General features: G+C 45.0%; 2 protein-coding genes across 2 annotated transcripts in view; one reads left to right on the top strand and one right to left on the bottom strand.

Annotated features, from left to right (window-relative positions):
* LOC115456837 (thioredoxin domain-containing protein 17-like) overlaps nt 1-20,518 on the bottom strand; it is a 531,330-nt gene that overhangs the window by 90,416 nt on the left and 420,396 nt on the right. The window lies entirely within an intron of this gene.
* Nucleotides 1-20,518, top strand: part of LOC115456835 (protein moonraker-like) — a 126,213-nt gene that overhangs the window by 75,500 nt on the left and 30,195 nt on the right. Inside the window, 3 exon segments of the mRNA XM_030186161.1 lie at nt 266-436; nt 10,400-10,481; nt 10,873-10,879. Of these exon segments, the coding sequence (XP_030042021.1) occupies nt 266-436; nt 10,400-10,481; nt 10,873-10,879 (260 nt within the window).

Raw genomic sequence — 20,518 nt, 5'->3', positions numbered from 1 at the left:
AAATTGTAGTCAAATCCATTAACAGAGGGAGCCTTTGACACATATGTGCAGGTAGAGCCGTACTGATGGAATGTGGCTAAAACATTAGTGTGGTTATGAATCTTTTTCTCTCTCGGTCTCCTCTCCAGTTCCTTTTCAATTAAAAATCGTGCAGGTCTTTTTTTTTTTTCACTGTTTTATTTTCCCAATTACACAGTTGTTGCCTTACAGTTGCTCCTTTTTTTTTTTCAGTCCACCTTTATTTCATTTTGTTTTGCCCATATAGGCTGCAGTGAGTACAGATGTGGTGAGTGAAATGTTACTGAACGATGTGCTAGAAGACACCGCTCGAGAACTCTGGAACATGGAACGCTACAAGAAGTTGCACAGTGAGGCTATTTCCATGCAGGAAAGCCCAAATTTGGAGATAATGATGCAAAGGCTGGAAGAAATAGAAGTAAGCATATTAAATTCCAGTGTCTTGAGACCTGCCTGCTGTCATATGAAATGTCTCATGAAAATCCAAAGAAAACCTTAACTTGTATTGCTCAAGACAGAGAATAGATCATGAATTAAATTAGAATAAGGAACATGCTTCCAATCTGTTATGGTCCCTCCCCTAAAATATAAAGGAATAATCTCTAAGCTTTACTAATTCCTGCTGCTCTCAGGGTCCCAAACAGTTTCAAAATTTGAAATCTAGGTGGAGTTTGGGTGTGGGATCTCCAGTGAGAAGTAGTTGATAGTAAAAAAGAAATCCTCTCAATGCCTGGATTTAGGGAAGTGTTTTACAATGTATTGGTTGGTCTTCCCTCAGTACTGGTGTAAATGTGATATGAGAGAGAAAAGCAAGTATTTCACGGATTTACTTGAAAATTTGCCATTCCTTTACTAGAACACAGCTTGGAGTTGTTCGAAGTTAAAACAGTGTGCAGGCCGTTTCACAGTCTCATTTTTAGTTTCAAAAGATAGCGAATGTTTCTTTTCTTTGGAAATCTGTCCTTTACAGTGAAGGACCATTATTCAGATGTATTGCTTGTTTGGAAACCTTTTTTATGGTGGTAATTGATAGGGGTGGAATATCTTGTGCTCTTGCTTGTATTATGTTAATGGTGTAATGGTTGTTAGTATAGATGGCTAGTGTATTGCATAAGCGCTGCTTTGTCAATCGTGGCTTCAGTGTAAACATTTGGGGGTAATTCTGTAAGGGTCGTGCAAATTAGGTGTTGAGCACGAGTTCTACAACAATATCTGGGTGCCCAGACGCCATTATAGAATACAGCTTAAGTTGACATTTGCACACAAAAATTTAAGTGCTGTCACTTATGCAATGTAAAAGGCAGGTGTAAATGTTAGTACATAAATGTTGCTCTTTAGCATGTAACTTGTATTCTATAAGTTATGCGCCTGTGTGGGTCCTGCCCATGCTCCACCTACATGTATGCACCCCTTGTAGTTGCGCCTTATGTAGGTTGTGTACTAAACTTATAGAATTCTACTTAGCGCTCAACTGTCACTTACACATTGCAAACATAGTATTCTATAATGTTAGTGCTTTAAAGTAAGCACCATTTGCACACTAATGGGGGGGGGGGGAGGAATTTTATAATTGGTGCTCAAAATTTGCTGCTGGATACACCTGCTGAAACCTGGTGTAAATGCTGGCACCCAAGTGCACTGAGGCAGTATTCTGTAACTACACGTGCAACTTTTCAGAACGTCCAGGACCGTGCCCCCTTTTGAGTTACGCACTAGTAATTAGGCACCGTGCCTTAAAGAATAGTGTGCTGCCAGGTGCACATGCAAATTTTAGTGGATAAGTACATAAGTATTACTATACTGGGACAGACCAAAGGTCCATCAAGCACAGCATCCTGTTTCCAACAGTGGGCAATCCAGGTCACAAATACCTGGCAAGATCCCCAAAAAAGTACAAAACATTTTATGCTGCTTGTCCCAGAAATATTTTCCCCAAGTCCAATTTAATAATAATCTATGGACTTTTCCTTTAGGAAGCCGTTGAAACCTTTTTTAAACTCTGCTAAGCTAACCGCCTTTACCACATTTTCTGACAACAAATTCCAGAGTTGAATTACACGTTGAGTGAAGAAAAACTTTCTCCGATTCGTTTTAAATTTACTACTTTGTATCTTCATCGCATGCCCCCCTAGTCCTAGTATTTTTGGAAAGCATAAACAGACACTTCATATCTACCCGTTTCACTCTACTCATTATTTTATAGACTTCTATAATATCTCCCCTCAGCTGTCTTTTCTCCAAGCTGAAGAGCCCCAGCCGCTTTAGCCTTTCCTCATAGGGAAGTCGTCCCATCCCCTTTATCATTTTTGTCGCCCTTCTCTGCACCTTTTCTAATTCCACTATATCTTTTTTGAGATGCGGTGACCAGAATTGACCACAATATTCGAGGTGCGGTCGCACCATGGAGCGATACAAAGGCATTATAACATCCCTATTTTTGTTTTCCATTCCTTTCCTAATAATACCTAACATTCTATTTGCTTTCTTAGCCGCCGCAGCACACTGGGCAGAAGGTTTCAACGTATCATCAACGACGACACCTAGATCCCTTTCTTTGTCGGTGACTCCTAACCTGGAACCTTGCTTGACGTAGCTATAATTCGGGTTCCTCTTTCCCACATGCATCACTTTGCACTTGCTCACATTGAATGTCATCTGCCATTTAGACACCCAGTCTTGTAATTTTTCAAAATCCTCCTGTGATTTAACGACTTTGAATAACTTTGTGTCATCTGCAAATTTAATTACCTCACTAGTTACTCCCATCTTTAGGTCATTTATAGATATGTTAACAAGCAGCGGTCCCAGCACAGACCCCTGGGGAACCCCACTAACTACCCTTCTCCATTGTGAATACTGACCATTTAACACTACTCTCTGTTTTCTATCTTTTAACCAGTTTTTAATCCACAATAGAACAGTACCTCCTAACCCATGACTCTAATTTCCTCTGGAGTCTTTCATGAGGTACTTTGTCAAATGCCTTCTGAAAATCCAGATACACAATATCAACCGGCTCACCTTTATCCACATGTATGTTCACCCCTTCAAAGAAATGTAATAGATTGGTGAGGCAAGATTTCCCTTCACTAAATTCATGTTGGCTTTGTCTCATTAGTCCATGCTTTTGAATATGGTCTGTAATTTTGTTCTATATAATAGTCTCTACCATTTTGCCCGGCACCGACGTAAGACTCACCAGTCTATAATTTCCCGGATCTCCCTTTGGAACCTTTTTAAAAAATCAGCGTTACATTGGCCACCCTCCAATCTTCCGGTACCACACCAGATTTTAAGGATACATTACATATTATTACTAACAATAGTTCCGCAAGTTCATTTTTCAGTTCTATCAGTACTCTGGGATGAATACCATCCGGTCCAGAAGATTTGCTACTCTTCAATTTGTCAAATTGCCCCATTACATCCTCTAGGTCTATAAAGATTTCATTCAGTTTCTCCGACTTGCCAGCTTTGAATACCATTTCAGGCACTGGTATCTCTCCCAAATTCTCCTCAGTGAAGACCGAAGCAAAGAATTCATTTAATCTCTCCGCTATGGCTTTGTCTTCCCTGATCGCCCCTTTTACCCCTCGGTCATCTAGCAGTCCAACTGATTCTTTCGCCAGCTTCCTGTTTTTAATACATCTAAAAAATAATTTTACTATGTGTTTTTGCCTCCAACGCAATCTTTTTTTCGAAGTTCCTCTTTGCCTTCCTTATCAGTGCTTTGCATTTGACTTGACATTCCTTATGCTGTTTCTTATTATGTTCAGTTGGTTCGTTCTTCCATTTTCTGAAGGATTTTCTTTTAGCTCTAATAGCTTCCTTCACCTCACTTTTTAACCATGCCGGCTGTCTTTTGATCTTACGTCCTCCTTTTTTAATACACGTAATATGTTTGGCCTGGACTTCCAGGATGGTGTTTTTGAACAGCATCCATGCCTGATGTAAAGTTTTGACCCTCACAGACGTTTCTCTAAGTTTTTTTCACCGTTCTTCTCATTTTATCATAATCTCCTGTTTTGAAGTTAAACTCTAACCTATTGGATTTCCTGTGTACTTACTTCAAAGATAATATCAAATTTGATCATATTATGATCACTGTTATCAAGCAGCCCCAGCACCATTACCTCCTGCACCAGATCATGCACTCCACTAAGGACTAAGTCTAGAATTTTTCCTTCTCTCGTTGGCCCCTGTACCAGCTGCTCCATAAAGCAGTCCTTGATTTCGTCAAGGAATTTTACCTCCCTAGCATCCCCCCATGTTACATTTACCCAGTCAATATCGGGGTAATTGAAATAACCCATTATTATTGTGTTGCCCAATTTGTTTGCGTCCCTAATTTCCTTTAACATTTCTGCATCCGTCTGTTCATCCTGGTTAGGTGGATGGTAGTACACTCATATCACTATCCTTTTCCCCTTTACACATGGAATTTCAATCCATAGTGATTCCAAGAAGTGTTTTGTTTCCTTCAGAATTTTCAATCTATTTGATTCAAGGCTCTTGTTAATATACAATGCTACCCCTCCACCAATTCGATCCACCCTATCACTACAATATAATTTGTACCCCGTTATGACAGTTTCCCACTGGTTATCCTCCTTCCACCGGTCTCAGAGATGCCTACTAGATCCTGCAGTGCCTGCTAGAGGCTATGTGTTAATGCTGTGGAACAAAGTTAAAGTTTTAAAACTAAGGGGATCAATAGAAATCAAACAAAATAAAACATGGAAAAGAAAATAAGATGATACCTTTTTTATTGGACATAACTTAATGCATTTCTTGATTAGCTTTCGAAGGTTGCCCACGGCTACCACACTCCTCTACTTAAAACTAAGGGGGAAAGACTATAGAGATTAGTTGATAAAATTTGCTTTTTTCTATCTTTATTCTGCCTATCAGTAACCTACAATTCCTCCTTTAAACCCCAATCCTTACGTTCCCAAAGCATAAAGCAAAATAGTGTTCACTTACCAGAGAAATGTCCTCTTCTCTCATAACTTCTCAGAAGGATTCTACTTGTACATTTTTCCTAACATATTGTATGTTGCACATCTCCTGATTCAGTGCTGCATAGAGTCACAAGAACTATTTTCTTCCTCTATCTCCATCCGCTGGAGGACATAACTTTCTTTCCTTTGGTCCTATCAGACCAATCCAGAGCAATGGGTTATTAGGTAAGACATAACTTTTCCTTAGGTGCCTAAGTGCTAGTTGGATGCTAAGCTGTATTCTAGAAGCATGCAATGAAACTACTAAGTAGTAAATTTAAAACAAACCAGAGAAAGTATTTCTTTACTCAACGTGTAATTAAACTCTGGAATTAATTGCCAAATATGAAAGAAGTTAACTTAGCAGGATTTAAAAAAAGTTTAGAATAATATTCAAAAAGAAAAGTCCATAATCCACTGTTTATTTCTAGGATAAGCAGTATAAAATCTGTTTTACTGTTTTGGGATCTTGCTAAGCACTTGTGACCTAAATTGGCCACTGTTGGAAACAGGATCCTGGGCTTGATGGACCTTTGAGCTGTCCCAGTATTTCAGCACTTATGTTCTATAATTGATGTGCACAACTCACAGCGCGTAAGTGCAGAGGGACATAGGTGGGGGCTCCCATTTATATTCTTAAGTTACAAATACTGTAAGTTATTCATTAAAGTGTTACTTTTAGGCTTGCACATTCAAGAATTTGACACATAGATGCCGACTTCAGCTAGTATTCTGTAACATAATTTGGGTGCCCAAATGCCATTATAGAATTCTCTGAGGACAAGCGGGCCATATTCTCACATGTAGGTGACATCATCCGTGTTGCCTAGTGTGGAGCATTAAAAGCTAAATATAGCTTTAAGAGGGCATGCAGCGTCCCCACCACACATGTGTGATTGCCTTCCCACGCAACGTGTAATTAGACTCTGGAATTCGTTGCCGGAGAACGTGGTACGGGCGGTTAGCTTGACGGAGTTTAAAAAGGGGTTAGATAGATTCCTAAAGGACAAGTCCATAGACCGCTATTAAATGGACTTGGAAAAATTCCGCATTTTTAGGTATAACTTGTCTGGAATGTTTTTACGTTTGGGGAGCGTGCCAGGTGCCCTTGACCTGGATTGGCCACTGTCGGTGACAGGATGCTGGGCTAGATGGACCTTTGGTCTTTCCCAGTATGGCACTACTTATGTACTTATGCACTTATGCTGTGGGAGCGCAGGACCAGCAGTCTCTTCTCATCCGCTGTAAGGAGAGGACGCGTGATTTGCAGCTTCTCACATCATCTGGTGCGCAAGTGCTTTTTTTTTGAGCATTTGTGCCTTCCTTGGGAGATTTTTTTCCTCCTATTTTTTGGGTTTGTGCCTTTTTCCCATTTCCCTTATTTTTTTTAGGTATTTTTTCTCCACTTTTGAAGTCTTCTTATTTTTCTCGCGCTCTTTAGGCCCTCATAGCCCTATGCTCCAGTCAGGTCTTGTTCCTCATATTTTTTCTGGTGCTTTGCCCCTTTTTCTGGCACCATCAAGCCATTTGATTTGTCCATGGCTGTTTTTCCTTCCATGTCATCGAAGATTCCCAGTGTCTTTAAGTGCTGTACCTAGTAAGGACCATCTGTGGCACAGACACTCATTCTTGGTGGCTCCAGTATTTGAGGCCTGAACATACCCCTTCAAGCTGCGTTCTTACCTTTGTATGAAGAAAAGGACTCAGCTGGCCAGTGAGAAACTTTTTGGAGCCTGGTCCAAATGCTCAGCATCACAGAGCAGCTGGAGTAGTGCCAGGCAGGTAGAAGGGAATTGGAGCTCTCCCACGGAAATTAGTTGCACCGGCATTGAGTGCATTGGTCCATATAAACTGCTAGGCCTGTCTCGGACACTGGGAGTGGGCGTGCATCGAGTAGGTCTCCACGTGCCTGTATGCCGATGGCTGTACAGTGCCCCGGGACTGTTCAGCATCGGACCCGAATCCAAGGCGACATGAGGACTGGACATCGTTCTCGTCTGTACTGAGGAGCATTGATGACCGGCACTGGGCGAAGGCCAAGAAGCATCAGCATCGATCCCTCTCGACACATGGTACCAGGGCACTGAGGGTTTCGGTCCCCAAGAAGCATCGGCACTGAGAGGACTGCTCCCCCTCCATACAAGAGGTACCAGTGCACAGGTCTGCAGGCAGCCAGGACTGGGTACCCTTTCGACCCCGAGAGTCTGCAGTCTGTCTCCGACCTGACACCCCAGTCTTTCCCGATGGTCTCTCTTGATGAGCACATCCGGGCCATACTCCAAGAGCACTTGGCGGGGTTATTACAACAGTGTGTATCGGCTTCTGGGGTGCTTGTATCAGCCATGCCTCTTGCTGGTACCCAGCAGGGCCCTCAGCCTGCGGTGAGGTCTCCGATGCCAATGCTGCATGTGGTACCAGTGTCCATGGCTGCTCGTACTGGCATCCCCTCGACGTGGGTGAAGTAGTCTTCGCTGGAGCCAAGGATGGAGTCAATACCTCAACACCCCTCTCGAGGATATGATTCCTCTTTATCGGGTCTTGTCCCTCCCATGAGGAGTTCTTTGCCGACACCAAGGAGGGAGCGCTCATGGGAGTCTGATGAGGATTCATGGTACTTCTCAGAGGAGGAGTCCTGTGGCATCCCGTCTGATTCTTCCCTTCTGGAGAAAAGAAGAAAATCTCCACCTGAGAGCCTTTTCTTTCCATCTTTTGTCAGGGAAATGGCGGCTGCCATTCCAATTCATTTAGAGATGGTGGACGACCCCAGGGCTGAGATGTTCAAAGTCCTGCACTATGATCTCCCTCCTCGAGAGGCTGTGATGGTCCAACATCACAAGATCCTGCTGAATGTTCAGGTGAAGAACTGGAGTCCCCTCTGTCGATCCCTGTCCTCCCTAAGAAGATAGGCACGATGTACCGGATTCAGAGCTCCCCCATGTTTTATAAGCCCCAGTTGCCCCATCACTCCTTGGTGGTGGAATCTGCGCTCAAAAGAGCCAGGAGTTCTAGAGATTATGCTTTGGTACCCCCTGGCACAGAAGTTATTCTTTTGGGCAGAAGATGTATCAGGCCTCTATGCTCATCTTCCGTATTCAATTTTGCCAGCTCTAAACAAGCCTCTACTTGAGGAACTTGGTGCGCAGTATGTTGGATTTGGCAGATTCTCTCCCACAGGAGCAGGCCAGATCTCTGCCAGTTGGTCAAGCAGCAGAAGGCATGTAGAATGATCTTGGCCAGGGGTGCCTATGACACCTTTGATGTGGCATCCAGGATATCTGCCCAAAAGTATAGTGATGTGCAGACTCTCATGGCTGAATGTCTCTGACTTGGACCTGGCAGTCCAGCAGAGGTTGGCAGATGCCACATGCAGGGAGATAACCTTTTTGGAGACCAGGTGGAAGGGAGGTCACTGACCTCATCAAGAAACATATTGACACCATTGATACTCTCTCTCGCCAGACATCTGCACCTTTCTCCTCATCCAGGAGGTTTTTGGATAAGTCAAAAAGGGGTTCCTACTACTGAAACATAGGTATGCTCCTTCTCGCCAGCCTCAGCAGACTCAGTCCCATTGCGCTCATTCTCGTCATCAGCGTGCGCCCAAAGCTCAGCTGGCTCCCCAGTCGAAATCAGGAACAAACTTTTGACTGATTCCAGCAGAGCATAGCCACAGTAAAAGTGACCATTCCGGATGACCTACCAGTTGGGGAGGATGAATTTTTTTTTTAATTTATGCCCTTATTCTTACTTTGTTTTATATTTTGGGAGATGTAAGTTGAAGTGTGATTTTGTTTTTTTTCACTCCTTAATCACAGCTGTCTTGGGGTCATTATACTGGTATTTGGGTCAGTATTAATGGAAACTATCCGAAGACACCCAGTTTGGCTAGAGAACATTGCATGGAAGTGAGACACTCAGCTTTCAGTTGAAGGAAATCACACTTGCTCACCTGCAGACTCATAAGTGATGTTGACAGGTTTGCCGTCAGAGTGGGTTTTCTTTCGTGCTCTTCACCAGTAAAGAACTAAACAAACCCGATCATCCTTGTGGGCAGGAAGTAGGAAAAATATTACATTTCGTATCAGGAGGAGACATTCCTTAGGGGGTTGACTTAAGTGTTGATCTGGTAAGGGGTATTATTGAAAATAGCAAAATCTCACATAGCTTATAAGTACTAGTCGTGGAGACTATTATGCGAGCAGATTTTGGTCATGTTTAGGGAGGGTGTGGGGGGATGGAAAAGTGGGTGAAAATCTGTTAACAATGTGGGGAGAAGTTGGGTTGAGCAGCATGCAGGGAATTCATGTGCGCTTCTACAGAAATGTATAGTGAAGGTCAACTGGACAGACTGGATTGGCCATTTTGGTCTTCATAGACCATCATTTGCTATAGGGTAGATATTCAGTTGGTGGCAATCAGCAGTTTTTGGTCGCTTCTGGCATTATGCCAATATTCAATGCTGTACCATGTCCGGGCACTGGCATTGAATATCTAGGTTTATGGGGGCTGCTGTTTCTTATCTGTTTAAGTGCAATATTCAGCACAACTACCTATTGAAAACCAGATAAAGATAGAACTGTGTTTTATGCGGGCTAATTTGCCCAGTTAACTTAGGTAGTTAAGTGCTGAATATCGGCATTTAGCTGCATAAGTCCTGACTCCACCCTGAACCGCCCACAAAATATCCAGTTTTCAGTTTAATTGTTAATGCTGATATTCGGCAGCACTAACCAGTTTAGGGCCACTGAATATTGGTGGATAGCCCCACACAAGCAATCTAACCAGGCAGGAGATGGCCGGTTAAATCGCTTTAACTATCAATCCCTGTGTTACTATGCTGGAGTCAAGAAAACTGCACCTTGAATTTCAGAAACCATGTTCACTGCACTATTGATTGGAATGTGAATGTTCTTTAGCTAGTAATCTGAGCATGAAAAATATGGAAGCTCTCCAGCAAGGCATATGTATATACAGCCCAAGGATCTGATTTTTAAAAAACATTTTTGGCATCAAACAAACATTTCAAATCCCCAAGAACTGGGTGTCAAGATATAAAAACCCAAGCTGATAGAACTGTAGCATCTAATTTAAACTGTTATGAAAGGCATATGTGAAAATTGAGACTGCCAGCATATATTATCATGCACTGTTAAGACAATTCACTGCTCTCAGGAAGTGTTAAGGAGAGGATTGTAATTCGTTTGTCCAAATGTGATAGTCTTCTAGCTTAGGCAGTGGCAGGCTTAGTAGGGTTGATTATTTGTATAGTCTTCCAGGAACGATTTCTGTTCCTTACAAAATGACTGATTCCAAATAGGCAGTGTATAAGATTTTTATAAAGAAATATAAAGTGACTTTTTTTTTTATTTCTTATTTTAAAGAGATATCAGGAGTCAGTTCAGAGACGATTTAACCAAATTGTGTATGCAGGTCCTGAGTTCTGGATAAATGAAGAAAAAGAAGGTTTGTGGCTTGTTTGCTGTTATACTTTTCACAGAAAGTTTGAGCATAATATTGTTTATATGAATCAAAGATGGATTTGTGTGTTCTGAGTTTAGTAGTGGATTCCAAACAGCATTATAACTATGTAGGGGTAAAGCCCTCAGCCCAGTAATAAGAACATTTCTATTTTTTATGATGTATTGGAAAAAACCACATAGGATGCATTTTATGGAGTCAACTAGTAAAACAGGCCCGTTTCTGACACAAATGAAACAGGGGCTAGCAAGGTTTTCCTCAGAGTGTGTATGTTTGAGAGAGAGAGAGAAAGTGTATGTGAGAGATGGAGTGTGTGTGTGAGTGAGAGAGAGAATGAGTGAGTGAGAGACAGAGTGTGTGTGTGTGTTTGTGTCAGAGAGAGAGTGTGTGTGAGAGACAGTGTATGTGTGTGTGAGAGTGAGTGTGAGAGAGAGAGAGATAGAGTGTGTGAGAGAGAGTGTATGTGAGAGACAGAGAGTGTGTGTGTGTGTGTGTGTGTGGGGCTCCGAGTTCCAGGCCCCCCTTCCATCCAAGGTGCAGGCCCCCTCCCTTCCTCTCCTCTCCCTCCTCTCTCTCCTCCCCTCCGAGTTCTTGGCCCCCCTTCCCTCCGAATTCCATGCCCCCCTTTCCTCGGAGTGTGTATGTTTGAGAGAGTGTGTGGGTGAGAGATGGATTGTGTATGTGAGAGAGAATGAGTGAGAGAGAGACAGACAGACAGACAGACAGACAGAGTGTGTGTGTTTGTGTCTGAGAGAGAGAGAGAGTGTGTGACAGAGTCTGTGTGTGAGAGAGAGTGTACGTGAGAGACAGAGAGTGTGTATGTGTGAGAAAGTGAAGCCTTGAAGCATTCGTGCGCTCTGTAAGGCTCCATCTCCTCAATTGACGACACGTAGTTCCAGAACGTTGCAGGAATGCTTCAAGGCTTAAAGGCTTCACTTTCTCGGCTTCAGAATGTTGGAGGTACGTTTTATTATATAGGATATTCAAAGCGATATAACTAGCCAGAACATTCTTGAATGGTTAAATTGCCTGTTCAGGGATAAGAACGTAATGGACATAACACAACTCTTCCGTTGCATGATTCCCTAGTGTGGCTGTGCCACATGAACTTTATCTTACCACAACATTACTTTGTATTTGTTACACCGGAGTCTGTAACGCCTCTCCGATACTATGTAAGCCACATTGAGCCTACAGATAGGTGGGAAAATGTGGGATATAAATGTAACAAATAAATAAATAAATTGGTCATTTTCAGTGGCACTTAACTGGTTAGTGTCACTGAAAATGACTGGTTAACACTTATAGGAAAACTGGCTATTTTGGGGGCATTCCGGGGGCAGGGTTGGCACTTGGGCAGTTAAGTGCTGATGTTCAGTCCAAGATCACTGCATAAATAGGTCTGCATAAAAGTCAGTCTTATCTTTATGCGGTGCTCCATAGCCAGTTTTAAGTGCTGAATAGCGCACTCAACTGACTATGGTGTTGCTGGCTCCATAAACCCAGAAATTTAATGCCGGAGCCCGGACATGGCCCTGCATTGAATTTCTGGGCATAATGCCAGTGGTGACCTTCTGAATATCAACTCCTTTGTTCCTATCCTGCATAGAGGACCTTCAGTTCTCTTTTACCTCTCTGGTGCTGCTCCAGCTATCTGATTCCAATGTGAACTGTGTAATTTTTTGTAATCTGCTGAGCTCATGTGATTCCAATCTCAGGACAGCTGGAGTTGTGCCAGGCAGGTAGAAGGGAATTGCAGCTCCCCCACGGAGATTAGTAAAAACACTGGTTCAATTTACCAGCACATTATACCTAATTTCTCACAGAGATGTGCCATTGTTCTAGGGAAGGGAGATGGAAGGCTGTTAACTTTTTCCCTGGTGCTTTGGACTCCATCTAAATTGGAGCTGATATCTGCTGGGACTATGGCAGTATGGACCTTAATTAGCACGTCCTGTGGTTTATCCCCCTTTTTATGCCTCTCCGCATCATCCTAACTCAGCCACTGCAATGAAAGTCATCAGTCAAGAGCAACAGACTGCAGTTCTCTCAAAATTACATATGCACCCTTGCTCTAACCAGTAGGTGTCACTGTTGGGTAATGAGTGAGATGACATTCCCTCTCTGAGGAGCAGAAGCCAGGGCTGGGAATCAAAGCTCTGGTTCTTGGAAGAAAACTATCATGAATTCAGCCAGAGTTATTCTGTAAAGGACAATGTGCATTTGTTACTCAATTTGACTTATGCTGTTCGTTCGATTTTTAGTTGATTTTGAATTGATGATCCAAATTCTGAATCACTTTGGTATTCAAGGTTCAGTTTTAGCCTGGTTTCACTGTTTTTTTTTAACAAATCACTGTTATATTGTCAAGAAGGATGGGGTTCTTTCTAATAGATGGGAGCCCTCCCAGTAGGGTCCCTCAGGGTTTCCCACTTTCCCCTTCCCTTTTCAACTTAAGTCTGTGGGTGTTACTCTGGAACAAGCCAAGATAAAACATTTTATGTACGCAGATGATATCGCCGTGATTATTTCTGTTTCTCAACTTTGGTCTGACACAGAACCTGTGTCTGCACAATAGAAAACTGGCTAAGTTGCCTTTTAAAGGCAAGCTGCTCTTTGGGGTCGAGCTGGACAAGATTGTGACCGATCTCGGCACGTCCAAGGGCAAGAGGTTACTGGAGGTCAGGGCTCGGGCCAGTGGTGCCCGCCCCGGTTCCTCCAAAGGACGGTTTCAGGAAGCCCGTCGGTATTGCCCGGGCAAGTCGGGCTCCTCTGCTCCCTCTTCCTTCAAGAGGAACTTCTCCCCCAAGCAGCATTCCTTTCGCAGAGACCGCCGTCCCGGAGGTGCGTCCTCCGGTCTTCCCCCAGGGTCTCGTACCCAGTGACGGGGCCCTGGTCCATGGCCCAGAGCAGTGGGCGAGTGGACCAGGGTAACTTCAGACGCTTGGGTGCTGGAAGTCATCAGAGACGGCTAAAAGCTAGAGTTCTACCGACCCTTAAGAGACGGGTTTGTACACTCTCTCCCTGCAAGTCTCCGGTCAAAGCTGTGGCAGTGCAGCAGACTTTGGACAATCTGATCCGCCTGGGTGCGGTCGTTCCGGTGCCAGAAGATCAGCTTGGCAAGGGACGTTACTCCATTTACTTGTGTGATACCAAAGAAAGGAGGTTCTGTGCGGCCTCGACCTCAAAGGGGTCAATCGGGCCTTGAAAGTTCGACACTTCCGAATGGAGACTCTCCGCTCTGTTTTAGGTGCAGTGAAGGCAGGGGAGTTCCTGGCATCCTTGGACATCAAGGAAGCTTACTTGCATATTCCCATCTGGCCTCCTCATCAACGCTTTCTGCGTTTTGCAGTCCTGTGCCGACACTTCCAGTTCAGAGCCCTCCCGTTCGGGTTGGCTACTGCTCCGCGGACCTTCTCCAAAGTAATGGTGGTCATCGCGGCCTTCCTACGAAAGGAAGGAGTACAAGTCCATCCTTATCTGGACGACTGGTTGATCAGAGCCCCCTCTTATGCAGAGTGTGGCAGAGCTGTAGACTGGGTGATTGCTCTTTTGAGCTCCCTGGGGTGGAACTGGGAGAAAAGCCAGCTGCGCCTGACTCAGTCCCTGGAGTATCTGGGAGTTCATTTCGACACCCAAGTGGGCAGAGTGTTCCTGCCAGACAATCGGATTGTCAAGCTTCAGGCTCAGGTGGACCAGTTCCTAGTAGCCTCTCCTCTTTGGGCTTGGGACTATGGGCAGCTGTTGGGCTCTATGTCGGCCACGATGGAAGTAGTGCCCTGGGCCAGGGCCCATATGAGACCTCTACAGCTCTCTCTGCTGCAGCGATGGACTCCAGTGTCGGAGGATTACGCTGTGCGCCTTCCCTTGGATCCAGCGGTGCGCAAGGCACTGAGCTGGTGGCTGAGGACAGACAAGCTGTCCGCAGGAATGCCTCTTTTGACCCAGGAATGGGTTGTCGTCACGACGGACGCCTCTTTGACGGGCTGGGGAGCCCACTGCTTGGGAAGGACAGTGCAGGGGCTCTGGTCTCTTGCAGAGGCAAAGTGGTCTATCAACCTCCTGGAACTCAGAGCCATTCGGTTGGCGCTTTTGGAGTTTCTCCCGGTACTGGCGGTGAAGCCAGTACGGGTCCTGTCGGACAATGCCACGGCTGTGGCCTATGTCAATCGCCAGGGAGGTACCAAGAGCGCCCCTCTAGCCAAGAAGGCCATGAAGCTATGCCAGTGGGCGGAAGCGAACCTGGAACAGCTGTCGGTGGCCCACATTGCGGGAGTCATGAATGTCAAGGCGGACTTTCTCAGTCGCCATACCTTGGATCCCGGAGAGTGGCAGCTATCGGCTCAGGCGTTCTTGGACATCACGAAGTGCTGGGGCCAGCCGAGCTTAGATCTGATGGCGTCATCGGCCAATTGCCAAGTGCCGCGCTTTTTCAGCAGAGGACGGGACCCTCGCTCTCTGGGAGTAGATGCTCTTCTCCAACGGTGGCCGACACAGGAGCCTTCTCTATGTGTTCCCACCCTGGCCCATGTTGGGCAGGGTGCTAGACCGGGTCGCAAAGCATCCGGGTCGGATAATCCTGGTGGGTCCGGACTGGCCCAGACGTCCCTGGTATGCAGACTTGATCAGGCTCTCGGTGGACGGCCCTCTGCGGCTGCCAGCGGTGCAGGGCCTGTTGAACCAGGGTCCCGTGGTGATGGAGGATCCCTCCCCCTTTGGTCTTACGGCCTGGCTATTGAGCGGCAGCGTCTGAGGAAGAAGGGCTTCTCAGACAAGGTCATCGCCACTATGCTGAGAGCGAGGAAGCGCTCTACTTCTACTGCTTACCGCAGGGTTTGGCGTACCTTTGCATCGTGGTGTGAGGCAGGCTCTCTTTCTCCCTTCACTGCTCCAATTTCTTCAGTGTTGGCGTTCCTGCAAGAAGGTCTGGAGAAAGGCCTGTAGCTCAGTTCCCTTAAAGTCCAGGTAGCGGCTCTGGCTTGCTTCAGGGGTCGCCTGAAGGGTGCTTCCCTGGCCTCGCAGCCAGATGTGGTGCGCTTTCTCAAGGGAGTTACTCACCTACGCCCTCCTCTGCACTCGGTGGTGCCTGCGTGGAATCTCAATCTAGTGCTAAGAGCCTTGCAGAAGCCGCCTTTTGAACCCTTGTCGAGGGCATCTCTGAAAGACCTGACGTTGAAAGCAGTCTTTTTGGTGGCTTTCACTTCAGCCAGACGAGTTTCCGAGCTCCAGGCGCTATCATGTCGGGAACCCTTCCTGCAGTTCACTGAGGCAGGAGTGTCTATTCGCACGGTGCCTTCCTTCCTGCCTAAGATTTTCTCGTTTCCATGTGAATCAGCAGCTCTGCCTACCCTCCTTTCATAGGGAGGACTACCCAGAGGAGTACTCTGCTCTCAAATATCTAGATGTGAGACGAGTCATCATCAGATACTTGGAAGTGACCAATGGTTTCCGGAAGTCGGATCATCTGTTTGTGCTGTTCGCAGGTCCTCGTAAGGGTCTGCAGGCATCCAAGCCTACAGTGGCACTATGGGTCAAGGAAGCCATTGCAGCGGCTTATGTGGCTGCGGGGAAGATGCCGCCTATCCAGCCGAAGGCTCATTCCACCAGGGCACAGGTGGCCTCGATGGCAGAGGCCGAGTCCGTCTCCTTGGAAGAGATTTGTAGGGCGGCAACTTGGGCATCAGCTCATACCTTCTCCAGACATTACCGGTTGACTGTGGCTGCTCGGGCGGAGGCCCGGTTTGGAACTTCAGTGTTACGGTCAGGGATTTCTGTGTCCCGCCCTGGGTGAGTACTGCTTCGGTACATCCCACCAGTCTATGAATTGATCAGCATGATGATATGGAAGGTAAAATTATGTATCATACCTGATAATTTTCTTTCCATTAATCATAGCTGATCAATCCATAGCCCCTCCCAGATATCTGTACTGTTTATATTCTGGTTGCATTTCAGGTTCAAATTTAGTCTTCAGTTCCTGTTCAGGAGGATCTTCGTGTTCAAGTTTTTTCGATTGAATTCTTCAGGAGTTGAGACGATTTTGTGTTACAGTGAGCTGCTGCATTCTTCTCCCCTCCGTTTTACGGGGCTGGATTGAGACCTAAATTCTGCCGGCGCCCCCTCCCGCTTCGTGCAGCAGTAGGGTAGCATTATATCCCTCCCACTTCGGCGGTGTTAGGGTCAGCCAGCTCCTCCCGCGGTTGCGGTCGCAGGATAAGCCAGATCCCCCCGCATCGGCGGGTGTGGTGTCCCTCCCCCGCTCCGCGGGGATGAGCTGGACGGATTCCCCTCCCCAACTTGTGTGGGGATGAGCTACCTAATTGGGTGAACATAGACATGTAGATTTCTATAATGACATACATGTCTATTTGTGAGCACTTGCATGTCTGGTTTTAAATAGCATACATGTGTAAGTACTGCCAGAGACTCATATGTTGCTGCTTTGCCTTCATTGATGTTTTATACATTGACACTTGTAAAATGGATGTTGCTGCCATACAAAGCTGACACATACATTTTTATTCTCTGGATCATAGGATAATGCAGACACAGATGGATTAGACTTTCTGCAAGCTGCATATTTGGACGTGCTCTCCCTAGCTTGATTGCAGAATAGCAGCAGCCAATCAGGCATGACAGTGGTGTTCCCACACAGTAGTATGTCAGAGTCTCTTCAGTTTTTTACTTTTCTGCATTCCATGATGGATGTCGTCTTTCCTGGGAAAGGAAAAGCTGTGAAAATTACTCTTTCCACATTGAGTTCAGAAGTGCTGACCCAAAGGGCTATATTCTGGTACCGGAGGGATCACTAGAGGGAACAGAACATGTTCACTCATGACCTGCAGGCTCCTCGGGAGTAGCAACAGTCGCTGGCACCACTGAGCCAGCCCTTAAGGGGAGATTACCAAAGGCTCTTATTACATGCACTGTACCCCTGAAGCATTCATAGGGGAAATCCTCAACTTCTAACCGGTGCACCAGACTGCACAAACAAACTTTAACGGTCCTGCCACTGTCACAGAAAAGTCAATCTTCTGTACAACGTGACTCACCACGACCAACATCGCCTAAGCACTGTCTGGACACAGCTCCCTCTCCCCATGCTGTGCAGCTCCTTCAACTGCTAGAAATAAAAAAACAAGAAGTCTAAAATGAAACACTTACAACAGCAGGCAGTTGCCTATCCTACTCCAGTTCCTTCTCAGCTGGTGCAGGATGCTGCTTCTTTACTACTTCAGTTATTCCAAAAGGTGTTAAACAATCCTCTAACTCTCTGCCATCTTCAGTTCCCTCTCCAACTTTTCCATGTACTTTATCCTCCTCTGCTCAATGGGGACGTATTTCACCAGAGCCTATGGAGGTCTGTTCTTCAGACAACGAACAACTTCATAATATATTAACAGACTCAGAGCAGCCATCTGCATCTATCACCAGTAGAGTCTAAAGATTTAGATTCCTCTACAGAGGACACTAGTTATACTAAATGTATTCAAAAATATTTGAAAGACTTAACTCTTCAGAATCGGCCTACTACAATGAATAAAAAGGATTTTCAAAGTAGATACCCCATCAGGATCTATAGTACTTCTTTTACATTCCATTTTGCAAGGCTTGCAGACAAAAATTTGGCAAGCTCCATATTCTCAACAATCTATTTCCAAGCATTTAGATGCAAAATACAGAATTCAGTCTGCACCAAGACATGAGAAAGCACAATTACCACATCATTCAATGGTTTTGAAGCAGTCATGTCAAAACCTCTGACATTTCATCCGCTTTACCCTCCAGATAGAGCGTCAAAAACTTTAGATGTGATAGAAAGAAAAGTGTTCTCAGCAGCTATGCTAGCTTCCAGGATCGCTGCACACCAGTTACAGATACTACATTATCAACATTCTAAGGTGTATTCCACATTGGAGTACATTTCTTCAGTACCATGGAGGAGGCAACTTTTCATTTAATCACAAGGCATCTACTATCTGTATGATACCACTTCACAGTTAAGTACTATTTCCATTACTCTTCTTCCTCCTCATCACTCAAAAGATGGTCTTTTTCAACCTCTCACAAATCATATAAATACAATCCATCTTACTGCAGATGATTCCAGTCATATTTGTCAGCCTCAGTCCAGGTCCCTATAACAACCTTCCTATCAACGTTGAGACTTTGTGAGCGCAAAACTTCCTCAACACCTGCTGCTATGCCTTCCAAGTCTACTGCTAGTTTTTGACACTTTACCCATAGGAGGTTGGATCCACCATTGTTATCAGACTTGGAAAACCATAACCTTAGACAAGTGGGTTCTGCATTTAATTCCACGGGGATATAAAATAAATTTCATGCAACTGCCTCCACTGACTCCCCCAATCTTCACCAAAGCTTGCACTCCTCAGTCCACAATATTACACTCTCTCCTTGCTTCTCAAGCAATAGACCCAGTTCACAAATCTGCCATTCACCACAGATTTTATTCCCATTTCCTGATTCCAAAGAAATCATGGGGACTCAGACCAGTTCTAGACCTCAGACAGTTGAACCTGTTTGTCAAATAGAATGCTTCAGAATGCATGCATTACAGATGATACTTCCTCTTGTACCTTCACATTCCTGGCTCACAACAATAGATTTGAAGGACACTTACACTAATATTCCTATCCACCCAGTATCTCCGATTCACATTTCAAACCTAATGTTACCAGTATTGAGTTATACCTTTTGGACTCTCCTCCACCCCACTAGTTTTCACAAAGAGTCTAACAGTCATAACAGCTTTTCTGAGTAGGAAAGAAATATTTGTCTTTCCCTACTTGGATAACTGGCTAATTGTTGGTCACATGACTAGATTTGATTCACATCTCTTCAATCAGAAAACATACTCTACAGTCGCTCAGTTTCATCATCAACAAAGACAAGTCAGTGCTTCATCCAATTCATTGAAGCGATTCTGAACACTTCAGTAGCTCAAACCTTTCTACTACAAGTCTGAGTCCTCACCATTCTTTGGCTAAATACTCAGGTTTTTCACTCAACCACATGTACGTCCAGACTTCCTCAAACTTCTTAGCTACATGTCAGCATCCACACTAATAGTTCTGACAGCACGTCTTCACATGCGACCACTCCAATGGGGCCTCAAATGTCAGTGGGATCAGTTCAGACAAAATCTGAGCCACAAAATTGCAGTGACCCTTCCCCTCCCCCAAAAAAAAAAAATCAAAAAGGGTCTTCTTGATGGCTGCAGATTACCAACCTTACATGCAGAACACACTTTTCTCCTCCAACTGCAGATATCAACCTTACTACAAATGCATCCACTCTTGACTGGGGAGCTCATCTTCTTAACTACTCCACTCAATGTTGTTGGACATCAAGACAAATGTCTTGTTGCATAAATCTCCTCGAACTTCGAGCAGTTCAATCCACCGTTCATGCATTCTCCCACCTTCTAAAAGAAAACAAAACTATATTTCTACAGAAAGACAATCAAGTCACGTTATTCTACTTAAGCATGGTGGCATGGCTTCCCTACCGCTCTGTCAGGAGGCTCACAAGATCTGGACAGTGTTTCTCAACCTGCACTCATTCCTTCATGCCTTTTATTCCGGGGCCTTTCAACAATCTAGCTGACAAACTCAGCAGAGTTTTGGTGCCACATGAACAGTCCCCTGCTCAAGAGATAGCCTCCAATCTCTTCCAGTGATGGAGCACTCCTCTTATAGATCTCTTTGCTACTCATATCAGCACAAAATGTGAAAATGTTTGTTCAGATTGCCATCCCACTTTAGTCTTCTGAAGGATGCCTTCTCACTGTTATGGACCACAGGGCCTTCTTTATGCCTTTTCCTCCAATTCCTCTACTCTTCAGAGTCATCAGAAAGGACATTCAAGATTCAGCAGATCTAATCCTCATGACGCCAAGGTGGGCTCAACAGCCTTGGTATCCTTGGCTTCTCAGACTTTCAGTGGATACACCCGTTCCTCTGGGTTATCATCTAACTCTTCTAAGGCAGCAGGGGGGT

The sequence above is a fragment of the Microcaecilia unicolor genome, chromosome 13 (genome assembly GCF_901765095.1).
Source record: "Microcaecilia unicolor chromosome 13, aMicUni1.1, whole genome shotgun sequence".
NCBI classification, from domain to species: Eukaryota; Metazoa; Chordata; class Amphibia; order Gymnophiona; family Siphonopidae; genus Microcaecilia; species Microcaecilia unicolor.
This window is presented reverse-complemented; position numbering and strand designations above follow the sequence as displayed.